The 26523-nt window shown below is 42.3% G+C and overlaps 2 protein-coding genes across 2 annotated transcripts in view; one reads left to right on the top strand and one right to left on the bottom strand.

Annotated features, from left to right (window-relative positions):
* Flo2 (flotillin-2) overlaps positions 1–26523 on the top strand; it is an 87967-nt gene that overhangs the window by 55200 nt on the left and 6244 nt on the right. The window lies entirely within an intron of this gene.
* Positions 61–26497, bottom strand: LOC138177984 (uncharacterized). Its single transcript, XM_069109379.1, has 12 exons — positions 25637–26497; positions 24149–24358; positions 22726–22896; positions 20851–22348; positions 16946–17456; positions 16109–16544; positions 15580–15976; positions 15052–15334; positions 3385–3578; positions 2815–3029; positions 1560–2742; positions 61–1153 (listed from the first exon to the last, which is right to left on the bottom strand). The coding sequence occupies exons 2-12, from the start codon at positions 24342–24344 to the stop codon at positions 883–885; spliced, it is 5355 nt and encodes a 1784-aa protein (XP_068965480.1). The 5' UTR covers positions 24345–24358; positions 25637–26497; the 3' UTR covers positions 61–882.

Raw genomic sequence — 26523 nt, forward strand, 5'->3', positions numbered from 1 at the left:
GTTGGAATAAGGCTGGCGATTGTATTGAAAAATATACGAAAGGTATATTGGTATATATAGGAAAGTTGGAAAGCAAGAGATCTTTTAAAAATGCATTTGTATCGTTGCTATCTCAAAACGGGCATTACTTTCTGCACGAGTCTCGTATAACATCGCGTAAATGACAGGCGAGGCTGACTCGTTTTTGGCACGTATCGGATACGTATTTTGAATTTATCAACGGTCGATTTTTCAAAGTGTACGTGTCATCTAAATAGAAGTGACCGATATATCCGTGCGAGATATACCGTTATTCGCCAAGAAAGAAGGCAACGCAAACATTTTTATTCGTATCCGAAACGAGACGAATATTTCTGAAATCGATTCGTCATCGTTTCTATAAATAAAATTTCCGAAATGAAATAAGCGGGATATCAAGTAAAAGATATATTTGAATTATCATATTTGAAAAATTGTCCATAAGATAAGCTCGAGTCTGTTCTACAAATATTTGCATCGCTCGACACTGATCATAAATTATTTGCTTGTCGTTGTATACGGTGTAATAGTTGCACATTGATTATTTGAAAATGAAAACTCGTCGTTACTCATCCTGTCATATATGGCACACAGGTGTATCGGATGATACGTCGCATCTTTTAAAGTTGGCTTAAAAATTTCTCAAATCCAATGTTGATCAAATTCAAACGATTTAAAGATCGCATCGTGGTGACGCGAGCAATGTTCTGTAAGGAGGATTTTCGTCATTGATATCTTCTGGAAAGATAGCACCAGCATAAGAACGTTTTGCAACAAACGGGACATCGCGCGGAATACCATACGACAGGAGAATCGAGAATAAAAAAGCGTGGCATCGACCTTTTCCGACGCATCTTCGAGTTCTCACATCTTCGACCATGTATGCGTGATCATGTCAGCCGCCTTTTCCGCGACCATCATGATCGCTGCGATGGGATTACTGTTTGGCACGATCGGAAACACGGATGCGTCCGCGACTCGAATGTTCGATATACCACGTACTCGTAGCTCTGGATCGACGACGGCCGTTGGGTCGTCGTACGCGCCTACTTTGCATGTGCCCGATTGATGGTTCTCCGGTCCAGTCGCCGCTCTCACGTAGCACTCCCAGTACGCGTCAGTGGCGAAGTGATAGCTGAACCAAACGAATTTCACGTTAGTACCAATTACGCGAATTGACGTGTATCTTTGAACGTTTCACTTTCATCCTCGATATACAGGGTGGTCCGTAATTCATGGTACGAATATAAGACAAAAGAAGAAGACAAAAACGAAGAATCGCAAGATTTGCAAAGAGTACGTAAATTTGCTTGATTCCAATTCTAAACGGTTAATCGAATTCGATCGATTCCAGCGGAGATGTAGAATAAATGTAATACAAGAAGGTAGAATAAAATGTGTTCGTCCGATTCTCGAGAAAGTCGAATTTGAAAATTTATCGACGTATTCGAATTCTATTTTCTCGAGAACGGGACCTCGAGGCTTTAACGAGAACGTTCGTTGCATGAATTACGGGCCTTGCCGTATAACGCTGTCCTTACTTGGTGCAAAGGGGATGAACGACAGGTTCCAATCGAAAATCCCATTGTTTCATAGTCTGCGTGTTGGTGAGCTCGATGGCCTTCCTAATACCCTCGATCAACACCTTCAAATCCTTCGTGTGGGTAAAGTAGTTGGGGTAAATCAAAGGTGGTGCGATCGGGTCGCCGGAACGCAACTTCATGTATCCCCTGCTCTCGACGGTAACAGCCGTCGGCCTGACCACGATCTGCCTTCTGTCCGAGCATAAGCCAAGCGCACCGTTCAAACACTCGAATTCGAGTCCGGTCCTTGGACAGTTTGGCGCGAATCCGTCGAAGAACATCTGAATATCGGGTACTCCGCTAGCGGCGTAGCTGCTCTCGAGGAACGCCGTCACTTGGGTCAATCCGGTACTGCTCAACGGACCGGTTCTGGTCTCCAAGTATTCGTTAACGCTGTTCATGTTCATGGATTCGTACGCGGTATCCTTGATACTGAAGAGAACCGCGACCGACACGTGATTGTGAAGATTCTTTCCTACAGGCAGATCCTTGATCACGTTCATGCCCAATTTGGTTAAATGCTCCTTGGGTCCTATCCCGGAGTTCAATAAAATGTGAGGGGAGCCAATCGCTCCAGCCGCTAGAATAACTTCTTTGTTAGCTTTCACGATCCTCTTATATCCATCTTTATCGATCAGTTCGACGCCGTACGCTTTACCCTGCCACTGATTCGTTAGAACCTTCGTCACCTGGGCGTTGATCAACACCCTTAGATTGTTCTTACCGTATGCCGATCTCAAGTAATTTCTCGAAGTCGTGCCTCGTACGCCATTGTCGGTCGTCATGGGAGCCACCATGAAGCCTGTCTGACTGTATTCCTTCAAATTCGACGTTCTGTAACCCAGCTCGGCCGCAGCTTTCAGAAGTTCGTCGGCGAAGGCTGGCTTATGAGGATAAAATCGAATCTTCATCGGACCTGGTACGGCAACGGTTCTAGGTTTGTCGGATAATATCGACGGATCTACGGGATCTTCGGCGCGTTCGAAGTAGTGGGCGACTTCGTCGTAGGACCAACCTGTGGCGCCTGCCCGAGCCCAACTGTTGTATACTTCTGGATGCCCTCGTACGTACATCATTCCGTACATGCCGGCGGTACCGGACATCATCTTCCCTCGCGGCCAAGTGCACACTCCGTCGGTTTCTGCCGGTGATACGTAAAGTTAGAAAGGATAGAATTTCATTACTTCCTCGAACAAGAACGCAGATAGGTTACCTAAACACGCGGTCGGATGGGGCTCCGTTGGCTCCGTTTTGAAATTCCAATCCAAAGTCGAATTGACCGCGTGAACCGCGAGTCCAGGAATAGAAGTCATCGACGGTTCTTCCGGCCCTGCTTCGATCAGCAGAACCCTCCACCAAGGATTGTCGCTCAATCTCCTGGCAATTACTGGCCCGGCTACTCCGCCGCCGACCACGATAAAGTCGAACCTACGTTTTCGACGATCGTATCGATGATAAATCGTAAATTAAACGGAACCTCGAACCACAGTCTAAAACACGTCTGTCGCATTTCGGAAAATGCGACGTTTACGTAATACCGTTTCGTACGAGATCCTACTTTATCGTCGATTCAACTGCGATTTAATTTTACAACTTAAAACGTGCGATAAACCCTTGTTTCGGGTTTCCATACAAGTTTAAATTACCGGAAGGATTCGATCGCTGCAAGACGACGTAGAAAGAAAATGAAAGTTTAACGAATTAAGCGAACGATTTAAAATTCGAAGAATTTAGAAATAGAATAAAATTTTAATTAAAATAAAATAGAATAAAAAGATTTTACCATTCGTTGGGCACTTCCTCTTTGCCGAGTCTGTGGCAAGGATCCGACACGTCGCACGTAGACGCGATTATTTTCTCAACCAAGCTCATGAAAGACGTTTTCACGCCGCACTTGGACGCTATGTACGACGTGTCTTTGAAGCTGCAGGAGCAACACGATGTTCCATTGCTCGTATCCAATAGGCTAGCCTGAAACTGGTTAACAAGGTGTTTAATTAAATCACTTTCACTTTTGTATGCCTTCGTGATTTAACTGCGCTTTGCTCGTGTCCCTGTTGTTCGTAGATAGACGAAGAAAAAGGTAAATTTCGTACGAATCGGCGTAAAGCAAAGATTAAACGCGAGATTGTCGCGAAGCGAAAGCTACTCTGCATTCGAGAAAGAGAAAAGGAGTATTCTAATCGCGATATCGTCGCAGCACGGTTGATATTAACTAAGGATCGTTAAACATGCGCGGAGTAACGTCGTTTACATTATATTAAGAATTATTATATTAAGGATTTCGTAAAAATCAGACATTTCCTCGAGTCATCCGCATTTAGAATCGCATCGGACACGTTCTGTCTACGGCGAGATTATGTTTCGAATTCTCGTGCTCGTGGCCTTGCCTATGCATCGCCATGACGATGCTCGGGTTCGAAGGACCATCCAAAATATAATTATAACCATGTACAAGGGCGTTTGGTTCATAAATTTTCCATAGAATCTCGTTTCTTTCCACTAACAGCCGACATCGATCTGATCGATCGTTCTTCGTTCGACGTCTTCCTTTCGACTAGAGATAATTACGATAGATAGGCTAGTTTCAAGGAAAATAAAACCTGACCGACTTTCGAGTCACCATCGCCGATGGAGGATTAAACTGCATGAAATATAGGATAGAGATAAAATATAGAGAGAAAAAAATACGTATCGAAAGAGAAATATACGCGAAAAGAAAGGCGCGCCGCTGTCTACTAGAACATCGTTTGTCGGTATCAACGGATCGCGAGCTTTCGAGTTTCCTTTTGGGGATAATCGCCGATATCGATCGATCGGGACGGCTCTATTTACCGGAAATGGGAGTCGAAACGCGAATGCCAATTGCACCAGGAGCGAGAGCAGCACGTACGCTCGCATTTTATCCAATTAGAGGTCGGTATCACCTGCGAACAGAAAGCAACAGAATTCGAGTCAATGTGTCAATGCTAAGTTTGCGTGTAATTTAGAATCGGCGGAACGCAACGGAGAACCTCGCAGCTGCTACCAGCGGTACGATTCAAACTAATTTTATCGATACGCGTTAATATTTGGCGGTTTATCGTTGGATCGCCTGAAAGAAGATACGCTTCTCGTTCGAACGGTTCTTCGTTTGGTTGCATTTATGTTGCTTTGGAAGAAATTGACGCTGAGTCGATTGACTGCTGAGAAAATTGAGTTCGAACTCGATAGTTTTCATCGATCCGATCTATCTTTCCGTAAAGAATGTTCCACGTGTACCGAAGTCAAGTCAAAGTTAAGTGCTGGTATCGTTCAAACCTTGCTTATCTTTCGCGCAATTTAATCACACAGTCGATGCGTCGATTAACTTTTAGAAAAATCGTCGATACCGTTTAAATCTATCGGGCGTTCGAAAAATTATGCCGAATCGATTTTCTTCTTTTGCAATTCTTTCACACCGATGTTGGCGCTTACGCAACTTTTACGCGTTATTTCACCGTTTTCCTCGATGAACTAAGACGAACGCACGGTTAGCGAAAATTGCGAGTATCGCGTGAAACGCGAAATAACTTTCAACGTGAAAGTCTATACGGTTGAAATTGAACGAATTACGGTTTCATCGATGCCGCCACGAACGAAAAGTCGTCGAATCGAAGTTGTTTCGCCGATGATAAAGCGCTAGCGAGTACGAACGAGGAAGGTAACGGTTGTAAAATTGTAAAATCTGACCAGTGTTTCGCGTGAAAGTGACGATCTCGAAACGAGACGATAATCCGTAGCGTTGCAGCTAGCGATGCGCGTTCGACTCGAATCGATTTTGCAGCGATTCCAAGTTTTCAACGCATGTACGTACAGCAACGGACGAAAAATAGTTCATAACACGTCGTTGTATGATAATTTTGGGAAACGGAATTCTATTTTACAAGAACGACGAGTAGACGATACGTGTAACGTACGATCAGAGAGGAAAAATAAACCGACAGATAGGGGAGAAATAGGTGTCGATGAAATTTCGTTAAACGTTTAACTTTAACTTCATTGCCACGTACTTCCTCTACCTATCCACTTATCCTCTCCGACTGTATATCCTGAAATTGACGATCCTAACTAACATGGTAAAATGTATCTAACACAAAGTTACTAATACCTGTATTCGCGTTGCAGTTTTAAACCTTCTTTCAACTACGACTGTGTTCGAAGAGACGCAGAGCATATCGACAAAAGCCGATAGATCGTGTAATCACATCGGAGGATAAATCATACGCGATCGCAGGTCTGGTTTTTGCACGTTCGAATCGACTCGCGATATGCTCTCCGTGTGTGAAAGTCCCGACAGCTGACGAGCAATTAATCGTGTCTGGTTTGTGCAAAATTGTGGTGCGCAGACTTTCGAAAGTCGCGACGGAAAACGTATGTCTTTGACGGAACGTACGACGAGCGAGGTTTGGAAGCGAGTTTGATAACGCTTGGTAAAATTGTTTGCGCGAAACAGATGTCACATGGGAGATACGATAACGTCGTTAACGCGGAGGAAGTTAGTCCAGCGATGAGGATAGTATCGGGTATACCGTGAAAGTTGGTAACGTCGTCGGAATAAATTTTCATAGCGCGTCAAGAAATGCGCGGTACATGGAAAATGACGCTCGTAAAATTTGACTGACAATGACGATGAATAAAATATACGTTCGCGGTATTTGCATACGTATATCGCTAGAAGCGTTCAGGATAACGACTAGATATTCCATTGCATTATCATACGAAGCGAACATTACGAAATAAAGAATTTTCGAGAAAAGGAGAATTCGTACAGGAAGCGTCTTTATCAAGTTCGTTACAATTATTTCCCATTTGTCCTGTTGAATTTTAAGTTATCGCAAGCTCACCGCACTTTCCCTTTCACCACGACGTTCAACAGCCCCACTCAACCTTCGGATAAAATAGAATCCAAGTACACATTATCCCTCTATCTATTTAAAGCCAAACCTACTACGCAAATATTCTTCCATTGCTGGTTGTAAATCCGATGAAAACGACCGTAGTCGCGAGGCAAAGCGAAAATATGTTCTCGATTAGAACTAGATTAGTATGTTCTCGATCCGTGTATTTGTATAGACGTTTCGCGTTGTTTCTCTCGTTTACTTTATTCATCTTCCGTTTTCCATTCTTTCGTTTCGATTTTAACAACGTAAAAAATACCGTGAAAAATACACGTTCGATTCGACCGAGTCTTCTTCAAAAACGAACTTTGAAAACGCCACCCCCTCCCTTAGGGCGAATGAAAAAAAAAAGCACCGTAATCCCTTTTATTCCGTTTGAAGGAAAGATCTAAAAGTAAATCTTCGTTTTGAAAAGGCGAGAGAGTTTACCTCGTGAGATCTATCGAAAAGAGAAGAATATTTCACTTTTGGGGAAAGAAATAACGAGAAGAAAAGAAAGAATGGTAATCTGACAGTTAGACAAACCTGAAGAATCGTCCAAAGGGAAGCGGCGCGCAGTAGAGGAGGCCGATAGTGGCTCGTGGAGCAGAATTCGAAGACATTTGGGCGGCTGTAGCGAGTAGGGAGCGCGCGCGCGCGTGATAGTCCTTTTGGTCGGGAGCAACACAAAGAGGAGCTTCATCCGAGACGGAACGGAGCGGTCGTGAGTCTGCGGCGCGTCGCGTGAAAGCCTGACGCAGAACGGCAACGATTCATCTATTTTGACGACGCGACGGGGTACAGTTGGGCAAGAGCCGCGGCCGTGGCCACACTAGACGGGCTAATTAAAGAGGCTCGACGCACCGTGAACCTCTGGAAGGGAGATCGGCACTCGCTCTCTTCCGGAGAAAGAGCCTGACGTCATCCAGTCAGTAAACCGCTCGAATGCGTCATGCGAAATAAAGTCGGGGGACGGCACGAAAGAATCGCTCGAAAAACGTGTTTCGAGAGGGAGGACGGATAAACAAGGCCGTACGGAGGATCGACCGAAGGGACGGTGGCTCCTACCGCGTGAAAAAGTTTTGCGTCAGTTTAGCGCTTTCGTTCCTATAGACCTTCCTATAGACCTTCCTATAGACCTTCCTTTCCCACCACCGATACGATTCTTCTATTCGTCACACGCCTCTCCGTCTTGTCTCGTTATCGACGGGCAAATGGTAAATTGTGTGGCGAAACTCGGTGACAATTTTCAAAAATTAACCACGACGTTAGTATCGGTATTATGCCATCGGCGAGTAACGACATCGTGTAATTACCGGCGCAATAGTCTCCCTTTCGATACGAGATAATATTCTATTGCATCCTATTGCGAGGATATTCGAAATATCCAAACGATGATATTCGCACGATAGTCTTTCCGGTCGGCAGTGACACAAAGAGAAGAGGCTCGTCCAAGACAGGACGCAGAAGCAGTAGAGCGAGGCACACCGCGTGAAAGTTTCAAACGATGGCGTACGAAAGATTTTGAAACACGATTCTTCGTGAGATTTGAAAACTTATTCTCCACGTTGATTTCAGCGATTTCTTTACGATCAAAGATACAACGCGTTCGCGTCGTTGTAGAGATTTCGAATTCGAAGCTTCGCGGTACGTTACGAACACGTTGCGTTCCGAAGTTTGCGCGCCCAGAGTTCAGCGTGATCGACGTAAGAAGTTGGATCACGAACGATTAAAAAAAAAGTAGCTCAACTTTTGACTTTTCGTGGTATCTTCCTGCGAACAAAGTTCTAACGACGCGACGAGTTCTTCTTACATATGAATTATCTAAGAAGGAACGTTCTGATCGATGAACGCTACATAGAAAGGAAGCACATAATTCGCTCCTTTCTTTCCCATTGTCGGTGAAAGTCGAGTGAAAGAGAAAAAGGCAGACGATATGAATTATGCTTTTGTTGACAAGAAAAATAGGAAAACTTTATTAAAAAAAAAAAAAAAAAAAAAAAAGAAAAAGCATTCTACGGTAACAGGAAAGTACCGATTCGGTCGAAGGTTTCAAAACTGCGATCGATTCGAAGCGGAAACCAGAGCAGAGATATAAATGTACAAAGACGCGATTGATATTAAGCGATAATATGTAAAAACATTGAACTTACCACTGAGCGGTATGTAGAAAGGTTTGCTACGCTCTTTCCGTGTATAGAATGAAATTGGACGTCCACACGACATTTATATGTATTTTTACGCTTAAATTAGATAGGTTATCGTCTACGTAAGCGAAATCACGGATAAATTACGTTATCGGCTAACTTCATTTTTTCTCACATCTGGATCTCGTACAACTTTTAATCCGATTTTGAGTGGAATCTCAACGAAAAGAGCAATTTGAAACAAAGATAAGAGAAATACATGTTTCGTTGCAATTAATCCAATTAAATGCTATTCTTCCATTAAAATCGTAAGTAGCGTTCTATACCGTTTCGATTCTCAGGTTTTCCTTTCGTCAGGTTTTCGTTTCATCGGTAAGAACATACGCGATTTACATATACCATACATACGCTATATCATAAAATCACAACTAAACTGTTTTTTTAATTCCGTTTAATATAATTATTCGAATCTCACTTAAATCTAATTTAATTTTATCAAGTCTATATTAAACCATATAACATATTTATTTAGATGTCATATCGTTCACGTCTAAACAACAATTATAGATTAAGAAGCTAGTAAAGATTAGGCTATCGAAGATTTTTTGCAAAAACGGAAGATTTCTGAATTACGTGCTACACGTCTCGCAAGATTATATATCTCGCAGATAAATAAATCGATTTACAAGTACATATATGTCGGTACTCACGTAATATGTCGCGATATCGGTGTAAATTGATCGATATTCTATCTGGTAATCGATTCCGAGTCGTTGCATTAGGAGACATTGCATTTAATTATACGATTTAATTACGCAAACAGCAAGTTCGGTTTTCCTTTATTTCTTCGAAACCGAAGCAATTTTTTGCTGCTACTAAACAACAGAAAGCATGGCGCTTTTTCTTTTGTATCGTACGTAGCACACATCTGCACCACACGCAACTTCTACCGAAGATCGTGGGAGACGAACGCATTTATTTTTACGCTTAGTTTCATCTTCCGATCGGTGTACCACTTGCGACTAACAAAAGTATCCAATTGTTGTTGAATTTCAATTGCAACATCCTCTAAACAAACTACGCGCGTATCTTTTAATTAGGTATTTGCAAAATCGAATTTGCCGACCGTGGCACAAATCACAAACAGAGGAATATGTATATCGTCTCTTGCTTCTCCCTCGATTAACAAAGAATAGTATTACGCAAAAAAATTTACGCGATGTGTGCGCAAACTTCTGCTTCCTGTAGTTGCAGAGAACTTTTCTAGGAGTTATACAAGTTTTACAACGATTCACGCAAACCGGATTTACGAGGCTTGGTTAAGCAAAACTTGCCTGTCGAAAGACGCGTTGCTTTTCGCGTAAAAAGAGAAAGCAAGATGACGATCGAGATGATTTGGAAAATGCATCGTAATGCTACCGATCGCGAAACATATTTGAAAACGTTTCGTTGCTACTGCTGTTTCCGTTCTTTTTTGCGATTTAGCGACATCGCTACTCCTTAAATCCGAAAGAAAATTCGAACGAAATCCTTACGGATCAAATTCGCTAGGCGTCAGATTCGCGTCTCCGCACTGCAGTTCTCATTTTTCGCAGTTCTCTCGTTCGTCCCCGTGCTTCGATCACAGCTCGTTTCGATTTTGCACGAATCCGTCCTTCGTATCCGCCGACCGTTCGTTTCGAACCGTTCTCGATCCTCGTCGCCGCGAACCGATTCATAAAGCTGACCGACGATAAGATCGGAGAAAAAAAGACTAAACCGGCAAGGAAATAAAAGGAAGAAAATACAATAAAATACGCAAGATACCCTCGAATTCTTTCTTCTACACACAGGCCCTCCAAAGTATTCGAACACACGTAGATAATCTTAACGAGTATATTACGTACGTTATATGGAACATGTTGAGATTTCGTTAACACCGATATCACGAGATTAGACTACCACGGTTAAAGTGGCAAAATTTTCCAACCAATCTGACATAAATACATTTGCAAACAGTCGATTATACTTTGTATTAACGGATTTCCATATTTAATAAGGCTATCCTTAACACTTATCATATATTTAAGACGCTTGTCTCATGCTGTACTAATTTTTCATACAAAATACACGCGTGCAACAATATCTTGTAATTTCTACATAGATTTTCAGACTAGTTCCGAATTTTCTCGATGTACCGATGAAACAACGATACAGTCGTCGTATCCCATCGCAATGTTAACGAAACTTCAAAACGTTTTCTATAAAACATACGATATGTACATGAAAGATTTGTGCGCCAACTGTTCAAATATTCTCGCGACATATAAAGCCTATACGCGTTACGAACGTTACACTATGAGAAAGATGTGCCACGGGCCGAGAACACGATCGTCTCAGCCGATTTAAACGACGAAACTGACAACGACACGAAGAATAGGAAAGAAGAGGGAGCCAAGAAAACGAGCGAAACGCGCGCGTGTCCTGAAGGAAAGCACGTGCGAGCGATCGTTCGGATCGATAGACGCGGACAGACCGACCGCGAATCACTAAATCGCGGTCGGTCGTTCACGGTTTCACTCTTGTACCGATCCTGCTGAAAGTAGGACCTTAATTGACCGGGTACCGCGTTGGAAAATAGCGGCGCGTTTTCACGAACGAAAGTTACCTAGATCGGTCTGGGTGATGGCGAGTTCGAGAGATCGTTCAGCCTGTGCGAAACCATTGCGGTCATATCGAAAGGGGTGTAAAAGCGAGTTCGATCTATAGGCTTCGATGGAACGCGATCGTAAAACGAGACGGAGGCTTTCACTGGTCTTGTAACAGAATAATCTGCAGTTACTTCGAAGATTCGACGCTGAAATTGCCGATCGATGTATACGTTGTCCAGCGATAATTTCGGATATCGTCTTAATCCGCCAAAGAGATATAGCAGATCTTTGATTAGAAAAGTCGAGACATCCATATCCTTCGAAATCTATTGCAAAATGCATTCGTCCTATTCGCGTGAAGGTATTCCTTGTGTCAAGTTTCGAAACATCAGCCCTGCCACCGTTCTTCGAAGTCATACAGTAGAACTCCATTTATCCGAGCGAAATTTCAGTTAGCTTTTGCTAATTGCATTCGCTTATATCGTTTCTATCGCTCGACGCGAGCGACTGTTACGTAAATTTGTTACACGGTCCGTCGACAAGTTCAAGCAAATGCAATTCCACTGTATCAGGGTTTCGATTTTAAATCGATCCGATTCTCGCTGCCGCGACTGTTCTTCCTCGATTTTGAACGGATTTCCTTTCTTCTCCGCTCTCTCATCGAGAAATACTTTTAAGACGCGACGTTAGTTGGAAGAGTTTCAGCGATGGACAGCCGTTCTTCGTTGCGCAATTCTCATTTTTGCGCCATATCCTTTTTATTGCCAACAAAAAGAAGAAAAAATGCTGCATCGAATTACGCTCGTTTATCCTGATGTCTTTTTTGCGCCAATTACAATACACGCGGCAACGTTCGAGAAATTCCGTAGAATAATCCATTATCTCTGAAACTGTTACTTTAAACTTCGCTTACGTAAACATCGTCGTATCCTCGAATCCAATTCACTTTGCCAATTAACTAATTATCGAAGCTGAGACTCGTGCGATAAGTGTATCGTACGCGATACTGATCGCGAAATTCCCTTTAGTTCCCATCGTTGAATTATCTACGCGGGCCGGTATCCGACACGAACTTTTACTCGCCAAATGAATTGGCTCGGACGATGAAAGTCAGCCTGTTAAACGTAGTCGATAGCAGCATGTAAATGACACGGATTAACGGTACGGTTCTTTTAAAAAATCGATAAATTCGTTCCTCTCGTCCTTCTTTCTTTCCCTTCGCTGCTCTTGGTTCTATCTGCAAGTTCCACTGACAATTTAGAAGAAACATAAACTCGAAGCGATATAGTCGTAAATGCAAGAGAACCTAAAGCTGTCGAATCGTTCGAAACGAAACGGAGTATCTCGTCCAAACCCACGCCACTTGCACTTTCCCTCGTTTCTAATTTTAAACGTTAGAACCGCGATCTACGACTAATCTACTAATCTACGACGATTGGTGCGAGGCAAGAAGTTTTTTTCTTTTAGATTGTAAAATAAAAACCGACAATAGCCGCTCGGTGTGAACGTTGCTGTCAACGTTTTGAACCAAATACAATGTATTTTGGTAATTGTTTGGAAAGCTGACGCCTTCTTGGATCTCGGTGATTTTTTAAAACGTTGTAAAAATCAACATTTTCAACGACTTTGCCTTTTGCGTGTTACCGCCGCTCGATCTTAGTTCTCGAAGTACTTGCAAAACACTGTCCGTAATAGTAATAGTAAATTCTGCCTATAGTTGTGCATCCGCGACAACCTATGCGTTAGTATTGGATGCCGACCGCCTCGTCGTCAAACCCGTGTAAACTACATAAAAAAGATAAGAACAAGGTTCGTATTAATCGTAAACGTAAACGAAAGATCGTCGAAATCCAAGATGGCAGCAACTTTTTAAATCATTACGTATATCTTTTTCTATTAGGTTGTCCGAAAAGTTTCTTTCGTTTCATAAGGTGATAATAGACGAACAACGATTTCTGTTTTATATTACATTATTGAATTAGGTGCGATCCATTTCGTTCTACTTCTACTATTATGTTCGTACATAATTCGATAAACTGATATAAAACAAAAAACATTGTGCGTCTATTATTTCCTGATAAAACGAAAGAAACATTTCGTACAACCTAATAGTTTAGCAGAATTTTAATACCACGCGTGCTATTAGATGAAAAGATTGAAAATCGCTGTGCTAGAGTACTAGACTGTCCTTTAGTTATCCATTCAACCCCACGACCAACCATAATTAACGTATTCGCGTTACCTTTGGCAGCCGATCGAGAACCGGTGCTTTTCACGTGGCATAAAATTTCATCTCGCGATAGCAGTCACGCGTGAAAAGCGTTGGCCGATCGATATACAGGGAACGAGCGCCCGAATTAATTATTATCGGTCGAAATCCGCCTAACGGATAAAAGCCTAATTACATTTTTTTCACTGATATCTCTCTCTCTCTCTCTCTCTCTCTCTCTCTCTTCGCGCGAGTAACAGTTTAGGCTAGTTTTAGCGGGGAAACGAAGCATATCGCGTTCATATAGTCTCGGTCGCTCGATGGAACAAAGTGCCAACGAGTATCGGAGCTGTTCCGAACGGCGATCGTGTCTCAGAGGATCGCGTACATCGACCGTTTTATAGATTGACGGATATTTGGTTGGTCGGTGAACGCGCAGGTCGATATCCGGTGTTGGAGAAATCTAGAGCTTCGTCGACAGCGTAGAAGGAATGGAAAAGAACGGCGATTCTTGTGCCAAAATGGAAATTGATCTAATCTATATCTATCGATTTTCCGAATTTCTAAAACTGGTAAAAGTTGAAGTTTTTAAAGAACAGTAAAAAATGTCGACGATATCGATCGAAGATTATCATGGATAATACTTTCATTCTGTTTATTGCTGTCCTCTTCTTATATCGTCGCTGTCATCGTCGTTATCGCCATGATCATCATCGAGTAGACGTTAACATCGTTGGAATTCATCGTCGATAACTGATAGGCGGCATATCTCGAGGATGGAAAAGGGAACCTTAAATCTTCCAATCCTCTTTGATCATGTCAGCGGCTTTCTCGGCGATCATGATCGTCGGTGCGTTCGTATTGCCGGAAGTGATCGTTGGCATGATGGAGGTATCGATCACTCGAAGTCCATTTACGCCGTGCATCTTCAATCTGGCATCGACCACCGCCATTTGGTCCGTGGAGGGCCCCATTTTACACGTTCCGCTCGGGTGGTAAATAGTTAGCGTGTAATATCGAGCGAAACAACGCCAATAATCCAGCGATGGGAACTCGAACGACGAACACTCCGGAGCTCTGTTTGGATTCGGTTCAGTTTTCAGTTGCTTCATCGTGTTCGTCTTCGACATATCGTGGATAAACTTTGCGCCTTCTGCCTGCATCCGTTGACGTTAACAGACACACGATTTATTAAATTCTCGAAGATTCGATTTCTCGGCGTTGCTTTAAATCGATGAAGAAAGTACGGAACTCGTTGTACAGCGACGATGGCCAAAAGAAAGCTCGAAATAAGAAACTAACGCGAGTTTAGCAAACTGAATTATAACTGAGAAGAGAAAGAAACGTACGATATATCGAACGACGATATCGAGGAATAAACGAGTAGTCTAGTTCGGAGCAAAAATGTTTAATGCAAATTTTACCCGATACTCGTACACACGAGTATCGATTTCAAGCTTTCGTTTCTCCGTCACTGTATCGTCGAAATCGATCGAGTGAACAACTGTTAGCTCGACGAACGTTCGCTGTACTTATTTTTTAAGCAATAATAAACCAGTTTATTACCAGAACGTCGAGATCGTGTGGATCGTCGAAGTAGTTGGGCACTATGATCGGCTGCTGATTAACGTCCTTGGAGCGCAGCTTGATGTATCCTCTGCTTCGAGGTCGCAGCAGTAGCGGCATGATCATGTACGAGTCCTGGTACAGGATATTTTCGAACAAACGCGCATAAAAGTCATCCAGAAGGTTCCAAGCTCTCTTGCCAAAGAGACCACCGTCCGTATTGTCGGCCGTTGAAGAGATGAACAGCTGTATATCGGGATAATCGTCCGACTTGTTCGCATATCTGCAAACATTCGTTATAATATAGACAAGCAGGCGTGAAAAAATCTCCGATCGCAATTTTTATGCGCGCGTACGCATCGAATTTAAAGATGAAAAAATGTACAGATGTACATGTCCACGTAATGTACGAAAATATACGAAATAAAACTAAACTTTTATTTCGATCTCGTTTCTCTCGTTCGTAAAGATATAAATTTGCACAAAAATTCGCAAAGTCGTTACGAGTTAACGTTGATAAATACTCACTTGGTGTTGATGAAACCTATACCCTCGCCCACGTTATTCGCGTACAACGGCCCGGCACGTTCTCTGACGAACAAATTGAGCGTATGGGCATTGACGGACCTCATCAAGTTAAAACTGAAAGATGCCGAATCCGTGATGTTCGTCGGTTTAGTCACCAAGTAAGTCAATCCACCGATCGCGACGTGATCCTGAAGATTTCTACCGACGCCGGGAGCTTCGTGGACCACGGGAATATCGAGTTGTTCCAAATGACCCCTGGGGCCGATTCCAGACAACATGAGCAATTGCGGCGATTGTATCGCGCCAGCCGATAGAATTACCTCGCGATTGGCTTTCACCGTCCTGCGCTTGGATCCTACTTGAAATTGCACGCCATAAGCAGTTTTTCCATTTTCATCTGAAAATCAACATCCGCCGATTGATCGTCTCTCTCGTGGTCCTCGGTCTCCGATAATAACAATTCCAAGCTTTACGATTTTAAACGAAACTACGATAAAACAGTAGGAAGAGCTAACGTTTAACAACTCGCCTTGGCTCACCAAAATCTTCTCTACCATCGATCTCATACTGATATGTAAATTTTTTCGCTTGGAAGCCGTTCGAAGAAACGCCTTCGCGGTACTACATCGCAGACCATCTTTCACCGTTGCATGAGAGAGAGAGAATCCGGTTTGCGTGGGTCCATTCACATCCACCACGTCGTAGCCCATTTCCGTGCCCGCTTGTATCAGATAATCGGTCACGGACGAACGATAATTAAAGTATTCGACGGTCAGATATCCACCGGTTCGATGATAAGGGGAATCTTGGTATTCTTTGATCCTCATGTCCTCGGATTTCTTAAAATAAGGCAATACGCTCTCGTAATCCCATCCTGGATTACCCATCTCCTGCCAATTGTCGTAATCTTTCTTGTTGCCACGCACGTAGAGCATCGCGTTCAGCACGCTACTTCCTCCGAGTACCTGTACGATAAATCACGTATATACCTGCTACGTATCCAAAGATATAATTATCGGTGAGTATAGCGAATGATATCGATACGCGCGTAGAATGAAATTCCTGCGAGTTTAAATAAAATTTGACGTAAAAAAGTTTGATTACACGAATATATTATGCGCATATCCTCTGTTAAAAAAATTAACAGCAATCGTCACACCTATATCGGTCGCGAGAATGAAAAATAGTCGAAATCATTCGTGCCGACGTAACTTGATTTATGCGGAGAAACTAACATCGGATAGGGCAAATCCTTAATAACGATGTTACGTAAGTGCATAAATATTTATACCGAGCACATTCATACATTATGCATCCATGATTGTGATAATAATAAACGATAATAAATGTCATTGGAAAATAGTACCTTGCCGCGTGGCCAATTGCACGCGTTAGCTTTCATCGCTTTGCAATAATTATCGGACGGTTCCGTCTTGAACTGCCAGTCCATCGAGGTGAGCTGAAGAATCGGGAACAGAATCGGTATGTCGGACAAATCGTTTTCGTCAACGCCAGCCTCCAACAACAGCACCGTCCAATTTTCGTTTTCCGACAAACGATTCGCCAACACCGAGCCAGCCGTGCCACCTCCGATTATTATAAAATCGTAGCTGTTTCGAAGATCCGATAAAGTGGTCGGCTTCACCCTGGTCTCGCGACTCACGATATCCGGCCTGTACATGCCGATCAACATACGAAGGAGCACCAGGAAACTCAGTTCGGGTCCGTACGACATCGCGATCCTTATCGTGGAGATTCTACTGGCGCTCGACATTTCTTCCTTTTTCTTTTTCTTTTTCTCTTTCTTTCTTCTCGATCGATCGATAACCAGCAATCGGTGATCCTCCAGGAAGAATTTGCTCGAACAACAATCTTCTTATGGTACTTTTTTCCCAAGTTTTTGCTACTTCGATCGTACTATACTACAGTTGACTTGTTTCACGGATTGCTATCCTTCGTTAAAATCTTTGTTAACGCTATCAAGCTGTCCCCTGCGCAACTGTGCTTATATTAATTCGATAATGTTTTAAATTCCGAAACCTTCGCGGCAATACGTGATCGGCTGATGTTTCATTCAGTGTACGTACGTGTAATTTGTATTCACTTTCGACGAAAGATTTTATGTCACTTAAGCCAAACAAATCACGACAGTTTCAAAGCAAGTTACGCTTTCGCAAGCTCGATCGTTTCTTAAACAATTCGAAACATTTCGTTTGTCATAAATCTAAATGACTCAACGTTTCGAATTTAATCTACTTTTTTAACGAGATTATATAACTGAAAGTGTACCTTGTTTATTTCTTCTTTTTTAACAATTATTTTTATCTCTTTGTCGATACCCAATGATATACCTAAAGACAACGAATTAATAAATTTCGTTCTTACCAGCATATCGTTCGAATCTTTAACACCGTTGCTCGAAGCTGAAAATGAAAATAAACGCAAATTGTTATAAAACGGTACCGAAAAATTTGTACGTTGCTTTAATCGAATCCGTCCTACGATTCTCGCGCTATTTCTTATTTAAACGCGAAACATTGTAACTACACTGACTTAAAGATTCTTAATATATCGTAATATCGTAGATACAGTCTAGAAAAGGCGGCACTTTCAAACGGAACGCTTCTCGAAATATCGATCGTTCGACATCGCTTATATTTAGCGTACATGCGTAGTCTTTTAACGAAACGTATTGTAGTTAGACGAATCTTTTATATCGTGCAGGCAAAAATTATATATTACACGCACACTCAGAATGACGACACGATGGTATTCCGACAAAGCTCGAGAACAAATTGCCTATGCAAAACCATGGGACATTGCGCTATTGTTACGAATCGCTGGATCAGCTGTTTTTCGATTGCTTTCAGACATACGAGTACGACTTTTGCAGCGTTCGACGAAGTCGATGCGAAATACGTGTGCGTAATCGACGTAACTGAAACATCGGAAATAATCGACGACATCGATATACCTAATCGATTAAAATTTCGTCGACTGATTGTGCTTTGTGAATATGAGAATTAATAGAATCGTGATTATCGGTTACGGGTAATTGGTGATAAGAAACGACGTTAGAAATACATACATCTCAGTTATCGGAATTTCAGAGTATGCAACCCAAAAATATGATTCGTAGAATAGTAAAATCATCGTTTCAGATGGCTTAAGAATTTTCCACGCTACGTATATACATCAAGTGCATCCGGTTTAATAACCCTAACGCACAATATCTGAAAAAATATAACCGATAGTATACAGGGTGGTTGGTAACTGGTGGTACAATCGGAAAGGGGGTGATTCTAGGCGAAAAAAGAAGTCGAAAATATAGAATAAATTTTCTTTTTTAATTTTTCCATCGAGACAACGATCTACAGTGGGATCCGTTATAACGAGACGCGATAAAGTGCAGGCGTACCGAGCGAAAGTTCAAAGTCGATTTTCTCGAAAACAAAGCCTCGAACGAAAAATTTTTATTCTATGTTTCCGACTTCTTTTCTCGCGTAGAATCACTCCTTTTCCGCTTGTACCACCAGTTACCAACCATTCTGTATATGAAAATCTGTTTTTTTTTCTTTTTTTTTATAATAATATATAATCTGTCATTGAAACGTTCATAAATCACGTGGCTAAGAGCTTGTGTTTTTCGCTTCATTCGCTATCGAGATATAAATATTGAAATATGACATGCCACTAACATTAGCGTTACTCGGTGTACAGCGCGGATACACGTAAAGACCGCAAAAACGTGTCAATCTCCGGTAACCCGCTAATCAGCGTCGATACGAACGTTATGCTAATAAGTAATAACTGCAGTTATCAGCTACGATGTACGAATGTGTAAAAAATCGATGTAAAGGAAATAACCGAAGTGAATATATTTGCTTCTAATCGTCGACGAGTACCTTGAAAATGTAAGTATTTAAGATCATCTGTCTCGTACGAGGATCGAACCATGTCCAAAGTGTCCGATGATGGAACGATATCTGCGACCGTACGAGAATGTCTGAATTGGTTGAACGTTGACGAGCGTCCGATATCTGCGTTCTTCTCCGAATGTTCGAAACCAGAGCGTTTTGTGCAGGACGCACGCTGATCGATCGTCGTCAAAAGTAAAAATTAATTTTCCAATCTCTCTTTCGTAAGAGATCGTATATTTGCTTAAAAAATAGAACTAATTTGATCGAGTCACTCCCAATGGGATTGAAAGGAGATGTATTGTCACGTATGGCCCGATTCTCGACGCAAGAATATCGACTTTCGCGGTATTTTTAGACCAGTTTTGGAACATTACGTCCGAAGGCGTTCCGGAAGCAGTCCGGAGCACGGTGATAAAGAAAACTTCACCTCACCGTTGCTAGCCGCTATTTTAAATACGCTAGCCTATATTTTAAAGGCGTGCAACCGTTGTCATCGTTACTCCGAACCGTTGTATTCCGTTTAATTATCTTTTTGTATCGTATTCTGTCTGAGCTTTAGTACCTGTTGGTCTACGACACGTCTAATATCTAGAACGGGAGACGGGAAGGAACTCTGACCACAAAAATCATTTCAACGATGAAAACAACTGGACAAGGAAATAATTCGTATTATTTACGAAACAAGCAACAAGAATTCGATTTCTTTTATTCGTGTCAATATGATAAATCTATACGTAGTATTTACATTAAAAAGAAAAATTTACATTTTGCCGCGCCGTTCAAAAAATTGGCTACGTTCTATCAAGTATATTGCAAACTATGTACATTTAAAAATCAAAGCAAGGACAATTTCAAAAGAGAGTAACCAACGTCGTTAATAACTCCTTTCCTTTCGACGATGTTGTTATTTGTACGCTTTTGTCATCTTTTGTGCTGCTTTGCTTACACTTTGAATTACAATAACGATACGATAACCAGACGAACGAAAAACCAGAGGTTCGATCGCTGTACGATCCTTGAGGTTTGTCTCTCGATAACTCGACGAATAAATAGAATGCCGCTATACTAACTTTCACTATACATAAATGGTACAAGTTCGTCAGGAAAGATCAACGAATATCATTACTTTAGCAGCAAAACGTGCGTCGACGCAGTTGTAGTAATTATTTTATTCGCATCTTAAATCAACGACGCGGTTAATTTATTTAATTTACATCGCCTGACATTCGGTTTATATCTCTGTACCGTAGCTGTACAGGGATACGCAAGATTCGAAGTAACGTTGTTATCGCGTATCACCAACGCTTTGAACGATCGCTTTAAATTAGTCTACGAGAACCGCGATGTTCACCCTCGGCCTCTTCTCTTCAACCAGAATTCTTTTATCATGTCGGAACCCTTCTCTCCGATCATGATAACCGGTGCATTGGTGTTACCGCTAACTAAATTCGGCATTATAGACGCGTCGATGACTCTGAGTCCGGTAACTCCGTAAACTCGAAGCTGAGGATCTACCACAGCCTCGGGATCCCAGTAAGGACCCATCTTGCAAGTGCCCACAGGATGATAGATGGTGGCGGAATAGTGCCTGATCATACATTCCCAGTACGGGTCGCTGTACATAGGAATGTGTTTGCAGCCAGGAAATTGTTTCGAATTTAGTTCGCTTCCGAAGCGTCTGAACGAAGCGGTTCTACTCAGGGCGATTGCTATTTTAACTCCTTCGACCAGTGTCGCGATATCTTCCGGTTCCTTGAAGTAGTTCGGGTAAATCAAAGGATGGTCGAAAGGATTTTTACTTCGAAGCCTGATAACACCTTTGCTTTTTGGCCTTAAAAGCATAGGAATCACGCTCCACACGTCCTTATCGCTAATGGGCCCAAATACAGCGTCGTAGAATCTTTTCGTCAATCCGTGCACCTTTCTGATGTGCCTACCACCGTCGGAGTTCGTCGATCCTGATACGAAATGAAGTTCTATGTCCGGGAAATCGTCGGAGGCGTTCACGTACTTCGTATTGACGAAGCCTAGGCCTTCGACACCGCCCAGGACGGTCAGAGGACCGTCTCCGAAAACGGCGTACTGCATCACAGCTTGAACGCTGTGCAACCTCTTCTCCACCATCGAAACCTGTTGATTCACCATGAACGTCAAACCTCCCAAACCGACATGGTCTTGCAGATTCTCTCCCACTTTTAAATCCTGAATCACCGGTATCCCGTGTCGTAGCAGGTGATCTCTGGGTCCGATTCCCGACAACATCAGCAATTGCGGGCTATTGATAGCACCTCCGGAAACGATCACTTCCTTTTTAGCACGAATACGGAACATCTTGTCGTCCCTGACGAATTCCACGCCGTAAGTCCTCCTCGATTTCGCGTCTATTAAAATCTTGGTAACCTGCGCGTGCATAGCGACGTGTAAGTTCTTGCGCAGCCTGGCTGGTCGCAGGAAGGCCTTCGCCGTGGAGCATCGACTGCCGCGTCTGATGGTTCCCTGAGCGATCATAAAGCCGGTTTGGTGTTCCCCGTTAATATCTCTGTTCTCGTAGCCCATTTCTTGGCCTGCCTGAACGAACGCTGCGGCCAACGGGGTGTGCCACGGTGCTTCTTGAACGGTTAGATAACCCCCGGTCGAATGATACGGCGTTCGGGCCAAATAGGGATTTTGGTTGTCCTCCGATTTTTTGAAATAATAGAGAGCATCCCTGGCAGACCAGCCTGGATTGCCTAACTGCTCCCATATGTCATAGTCTTGTCTGTTGCCGCGAAGATAGAGCATGTAGTTGAGCACGCTGCTGCCTCCGATCACTTTTCCACGTGGCCAGTTACAGCGACCCTCTTCCATCGCTGTGGTTGCGAAAAAAAAAAGAAAACAAAAAAGCGATATATGGAATACAAATTTTCCAAGATATCTCGACGATCGTTCTTGCAATTGTCCGTAGATGAATTACACTGCGGATATTTATGCATTTTTATATTCGTACGAACACAATTAAAAAAGTTGAAAGTAAATCAGATTCGTTCGTTGGTCTATTAAACGTTATAATACGTACTCTATTTTGAATATTTTATATATTTTTGCGCATTATATTCACATTCTGCGAACCTTTGCACCCTTGGTTGTTTCAATTGTGCAAGAATACACGAAGAACCGCAGTTTTAACCGTAATAGATCAAAAATATCTGCTAACTTGAAATAATCAACCTGGCAATATATCGTTTACCTAAACAGGCTTCTCCGTTGGGTTCCGTTTTGTACTGCCAGTCTAATTGACTGAGCTGCAGATAACCGGCGAGAAGAGGAACGTCGGAGATTTCCGTTTCATCGCCACCAGCTTCCAGAAGAAGCACGTTCCAATTTTCTATTTCCGACAGGCGACTCGCCACCACGGCTCCTGCAGCCAAAGTTTACGAGAACTTAACAAAGATTTACGAAATCGAATCGTGACGCGAGCCTAGTTAACGAAAATTCGTAGTGAAAATAATTTACGCGAGACGTACGTTTGAAAAATAATAAATTACGTAAATTCGAATCTCGTTAGGGAGGTTGTTTGAAAGAAGCTTCGACAACGATCCAACGATCCAACGATCTAAGTTTTGTTAGAGAGAAATGAAATAGTAGAGAGTAGAATCGAGATATCGTTAAAGGAAATTAATTCCTCGAAGGTGTATTCGAAACGCTAAGAAACGCGAGCGAAATCTATCAGGAGACGCTAAGAAAATATAAAGAAAATGAACGAAACGCCGTTAAACTCGCGAAACATTTCCTGAAACAAGAACGACGAAGCTGTAGACCGTAGACCGGATAAGAACCTGTCACCCGTGAAATGCAAGATCTTACAGGAAGTGGAAGAACGTGGATCGAGGAAGCTTTCGTAAAAATGTAAACTGGAAAGTTAGAGGACAAAGCGAAAAGAACGTCGCGTTAATGATTCGAGTTTTAATTACACAAAAAGATCTTTAAACGTAGCTTTTAATTCAAATTTGAAGCATTAATCGCGTCATCGTATTAACATTTATTACGAAACGATAATAACGTTTAATTTTTATTTCATCTCGCTGGCTGGTGGAGAATTTCTAGAAAATAGCCATTTTTATCGCGGTCAATCTACCGTAAGTATACCTCTATCAAATCTACGTATACCTATCAAATTTTGTGCATCTGCCTTAGCAAAGAAACTAAAAATATATTCTACCGCTACGTTATTAATTTATACTTTCTTATCGATATTATTATAGTATCTGTGAAAGAAATTTAAACAAAAATCGGTGGATAAAATTACATCAGAATTAACGGAATCTCCAATTTTTCCAACGCCAACGAAATACCAGGACATTATTGACGTTAATACGATATTGATCCTACTATTTCTATGCTTCCATATAGATACTCCCTTTCGCTTGCTTTTTAAATAAAAATTCAACAAGGATAGTCAAATTTCCTTCACTAAGGAAAGCGAATAAAGCGTATCACGTTTTAACGATATGTGTCTTAACGCGTCGACAAAATTCCTCGAGCCAACGTTTTTATTTTACGACATTTTATATCTCTACGAAACGGTATCTAGACTTTTATGTTCCGACGACTGTAAACGTAAAAAGAGTCAGGATAAAAAATGTAATATCAACCGATCAGGAAAAACGTACCCGCGGAACCAGATCCGATAACGATAAAGTCGTACGATGGCAGCAGTACTTCCGAAGGTATATTAATCGGTGGCGCTTCGTTGTCCATCACTTCGTATTCGAAGTAGACGAGAGCCGCTGCGAGCACCGGGAAGAACCATGATAGTCCGCTCGATGCTGAGGTCAAACCTCCCGTTAAAACGCTTTCGATGCCCATGTTCTATCGATCGTCTGTAACACCAAGTTTCGCGACGTTGGATCGTCAGCAAGTTCGTTCGTTTCTATATTTAGGTGAAAAGGCAAACCTCATTTCTAAATATTTCGTAATTTGTCAAGAGTCGCTACGACTTCGATCTAAATATCAAATCAGATTTACTCAACGCTGTAACTCGTTTCTCTATTTATCTCTACGAAGTTGCTTTCAGATCTACGGTACGCTCAGCAACTATCACTTTCAGATAAGTTTCATCTCGATCGATTTACTGCCAATTGTCTACTGTTTAATCAAAGATAAATGAAAAATCCAACCTACTCGTGTCGGTATCGCGATTTTCGAACACGGTATTCGTTATCAACGAAACGACCGCTACAGAATCGCGACTGTATTCTCACGGTTATTCACGGGGATGACCGGCTTGGTCAACCTGTCCCCCGATACTGCCGAATCGAAGTCAATCCACAGCCGCGTAGAAATCGGTCGAAGAAAAGTGCGAGGCAACTACACACGTGGGTCGAGTGCGTACGAGAGGAATATCAATGACACGTGAAACTTTCAGCTGTTAAGTAATTCTGCACTAACGCGGTCAGCGCGGTGGCGGAAATCCTCACGTACACCCTATTGTCGAAACATAGCGCGATCGTGCGCAAAATCTCGCGAAAACGCGCGAAACCGACGACTCGAACGTGTTTCGAGAATTTCTTCGATAACGAAAAAGCAGCTTTCGGCATATAGGTATGCGTTTGTCTCCGATTAGTCGGTCAGTCAACGGCCGGTTATTCGTTTGTCCGAATAGCGTTTAACCAAAGTTACACGATCGTTAACAGGACCTACGAATTGGAAACTCGGACGATCCGTTCAGTCGGAATCGACAGTTGGTTAAATTGCACAAACCACGTGCTAATCGAGGTCAAATCCACGGAAGGAATACGATTTACGACTTGCGTGGTATAACAAAGTCCCTCGAGTCTTTTGAATTCCGAGTTATTCCTAAACGCTCGAGGTCCAATGGGAGCATCCTCAAAGAGGTTGACAGAGCTGGACATCCTCGAATAAAAACAACGTTTCATATACGATAATCGATAAATCATGCGCTAGAAACAAATAGCCAGTTAAGATCAGACATAAAAAAATGTTACGTTGCGCTCTTCGGTTATTTTTCACACAGAATCGTCGTTTGCCGTTCGTACGTATCGCCGATTACCACTTGCTGGATAATTGCACCGTGTATGAAATTTTTAAATCTCAGCAAGTTGATAAAACTTTGACGAGTTTGAAAAGGAAAGCAGTACCTGTTCACCTACTTCTCGAAGAACGGTAGATAGCGTGGAATCTAGAAGCTTCTTTTCTTCTAAATAATCGATACACTCGCAAGTTTGCGCTCCAGAAACAAGATTTTTGTCACGTCACCGCTTTCTCGCATCGACTACCGGTCTTTCGATATTTAGTCGTCTAGCATCCGCGCAATTTCGTGTTACCCATTACGATCGAAAGTTGATCGATTCTTTCTAATTCTTGAAAGATCGTAGCAGTCGGTGAATGCACGATCTACGTGGTCTTTGCTCTTTGATCGCGATCGATGTGTCTCGACGATTTACGAATTCTCCGACTTTCTTCGTTCGCTGATTTCGTAAGAAGTTTTTTTGTTACCACATCGTCTTTTTCTTCCTTTTTATTTTTCACTTCCGACTTTGATCTTTCGAGTACTCGATACACTAAAAAAACCTCCGCAAAGATATATTTCAAAGTTAAATCGATAATTTCGGAAACAACGAACTTTTCGCGGTCATTTGGAAACAAGTTCGGCAAAACGGGTTACAGACTCGGTCAGCGCTCTTCGTAACGATCGAACAAGGACGATTAAATACCCGTGTATGAAACGATTGTCCAAACGTCGGTGAAGCCCTTGACACAAGCGCGTTATAGTCCATTATAACGACAAAGGTTTCGAACTTTTAATTTCTTCTTTCAACGACAACTCAAACTTTAACTGTCACGAAATTTGACGAAAATCACTAACTATTTAGATGATCCATGGTTTCGATATACGACGAGCGATCGGTTAAAAGACGGTGTAACACTGACCGCGACCTTGCTCCTGTAGCTACTTTTCACACGGTAGATTCATCGAGATCCGAGTAGCGGAATACAAGCACAAGTTACGAACCTTTCGAAGCCG

This window comes from Bombus flavifrons, chromosome 3, assembly GCF_040668555.2.
Source record: "Bombus flavifrons isolate JBK064 chromosome 3, iyBomFlav1_principal, whole genome shotgun sequence".
NCBI lineage: Eukaryota > Metazoa > Arthropoda > Insecta > Hymenoptera > Apidae > Bombus > Bombus flavifrons.

Coding starts and splice junctions, on each gene's coding strand:
- LOC138177984 (XM_069109379.1), bottom strand. CDS start 24,344: ATGGGCATCGAAAGCGTTTTAACGGGAGGTTTGACCTCAGCATCGAGC. Junction 17,457..20,850: donor TTGAAGAGAAGAGGCCGAGG/GTGAACATCGCG, acceptor AAAAGTACCATA/AGAAGATTGTTGTTCGAGCA. Junction 15,977..16,108: donor GAAGATTTTGGTGAGCCAAG/GCGAGTTGTTAA, acceptor GTTGATTTTCAG/ATGAAAATGGAAAAACTGCT.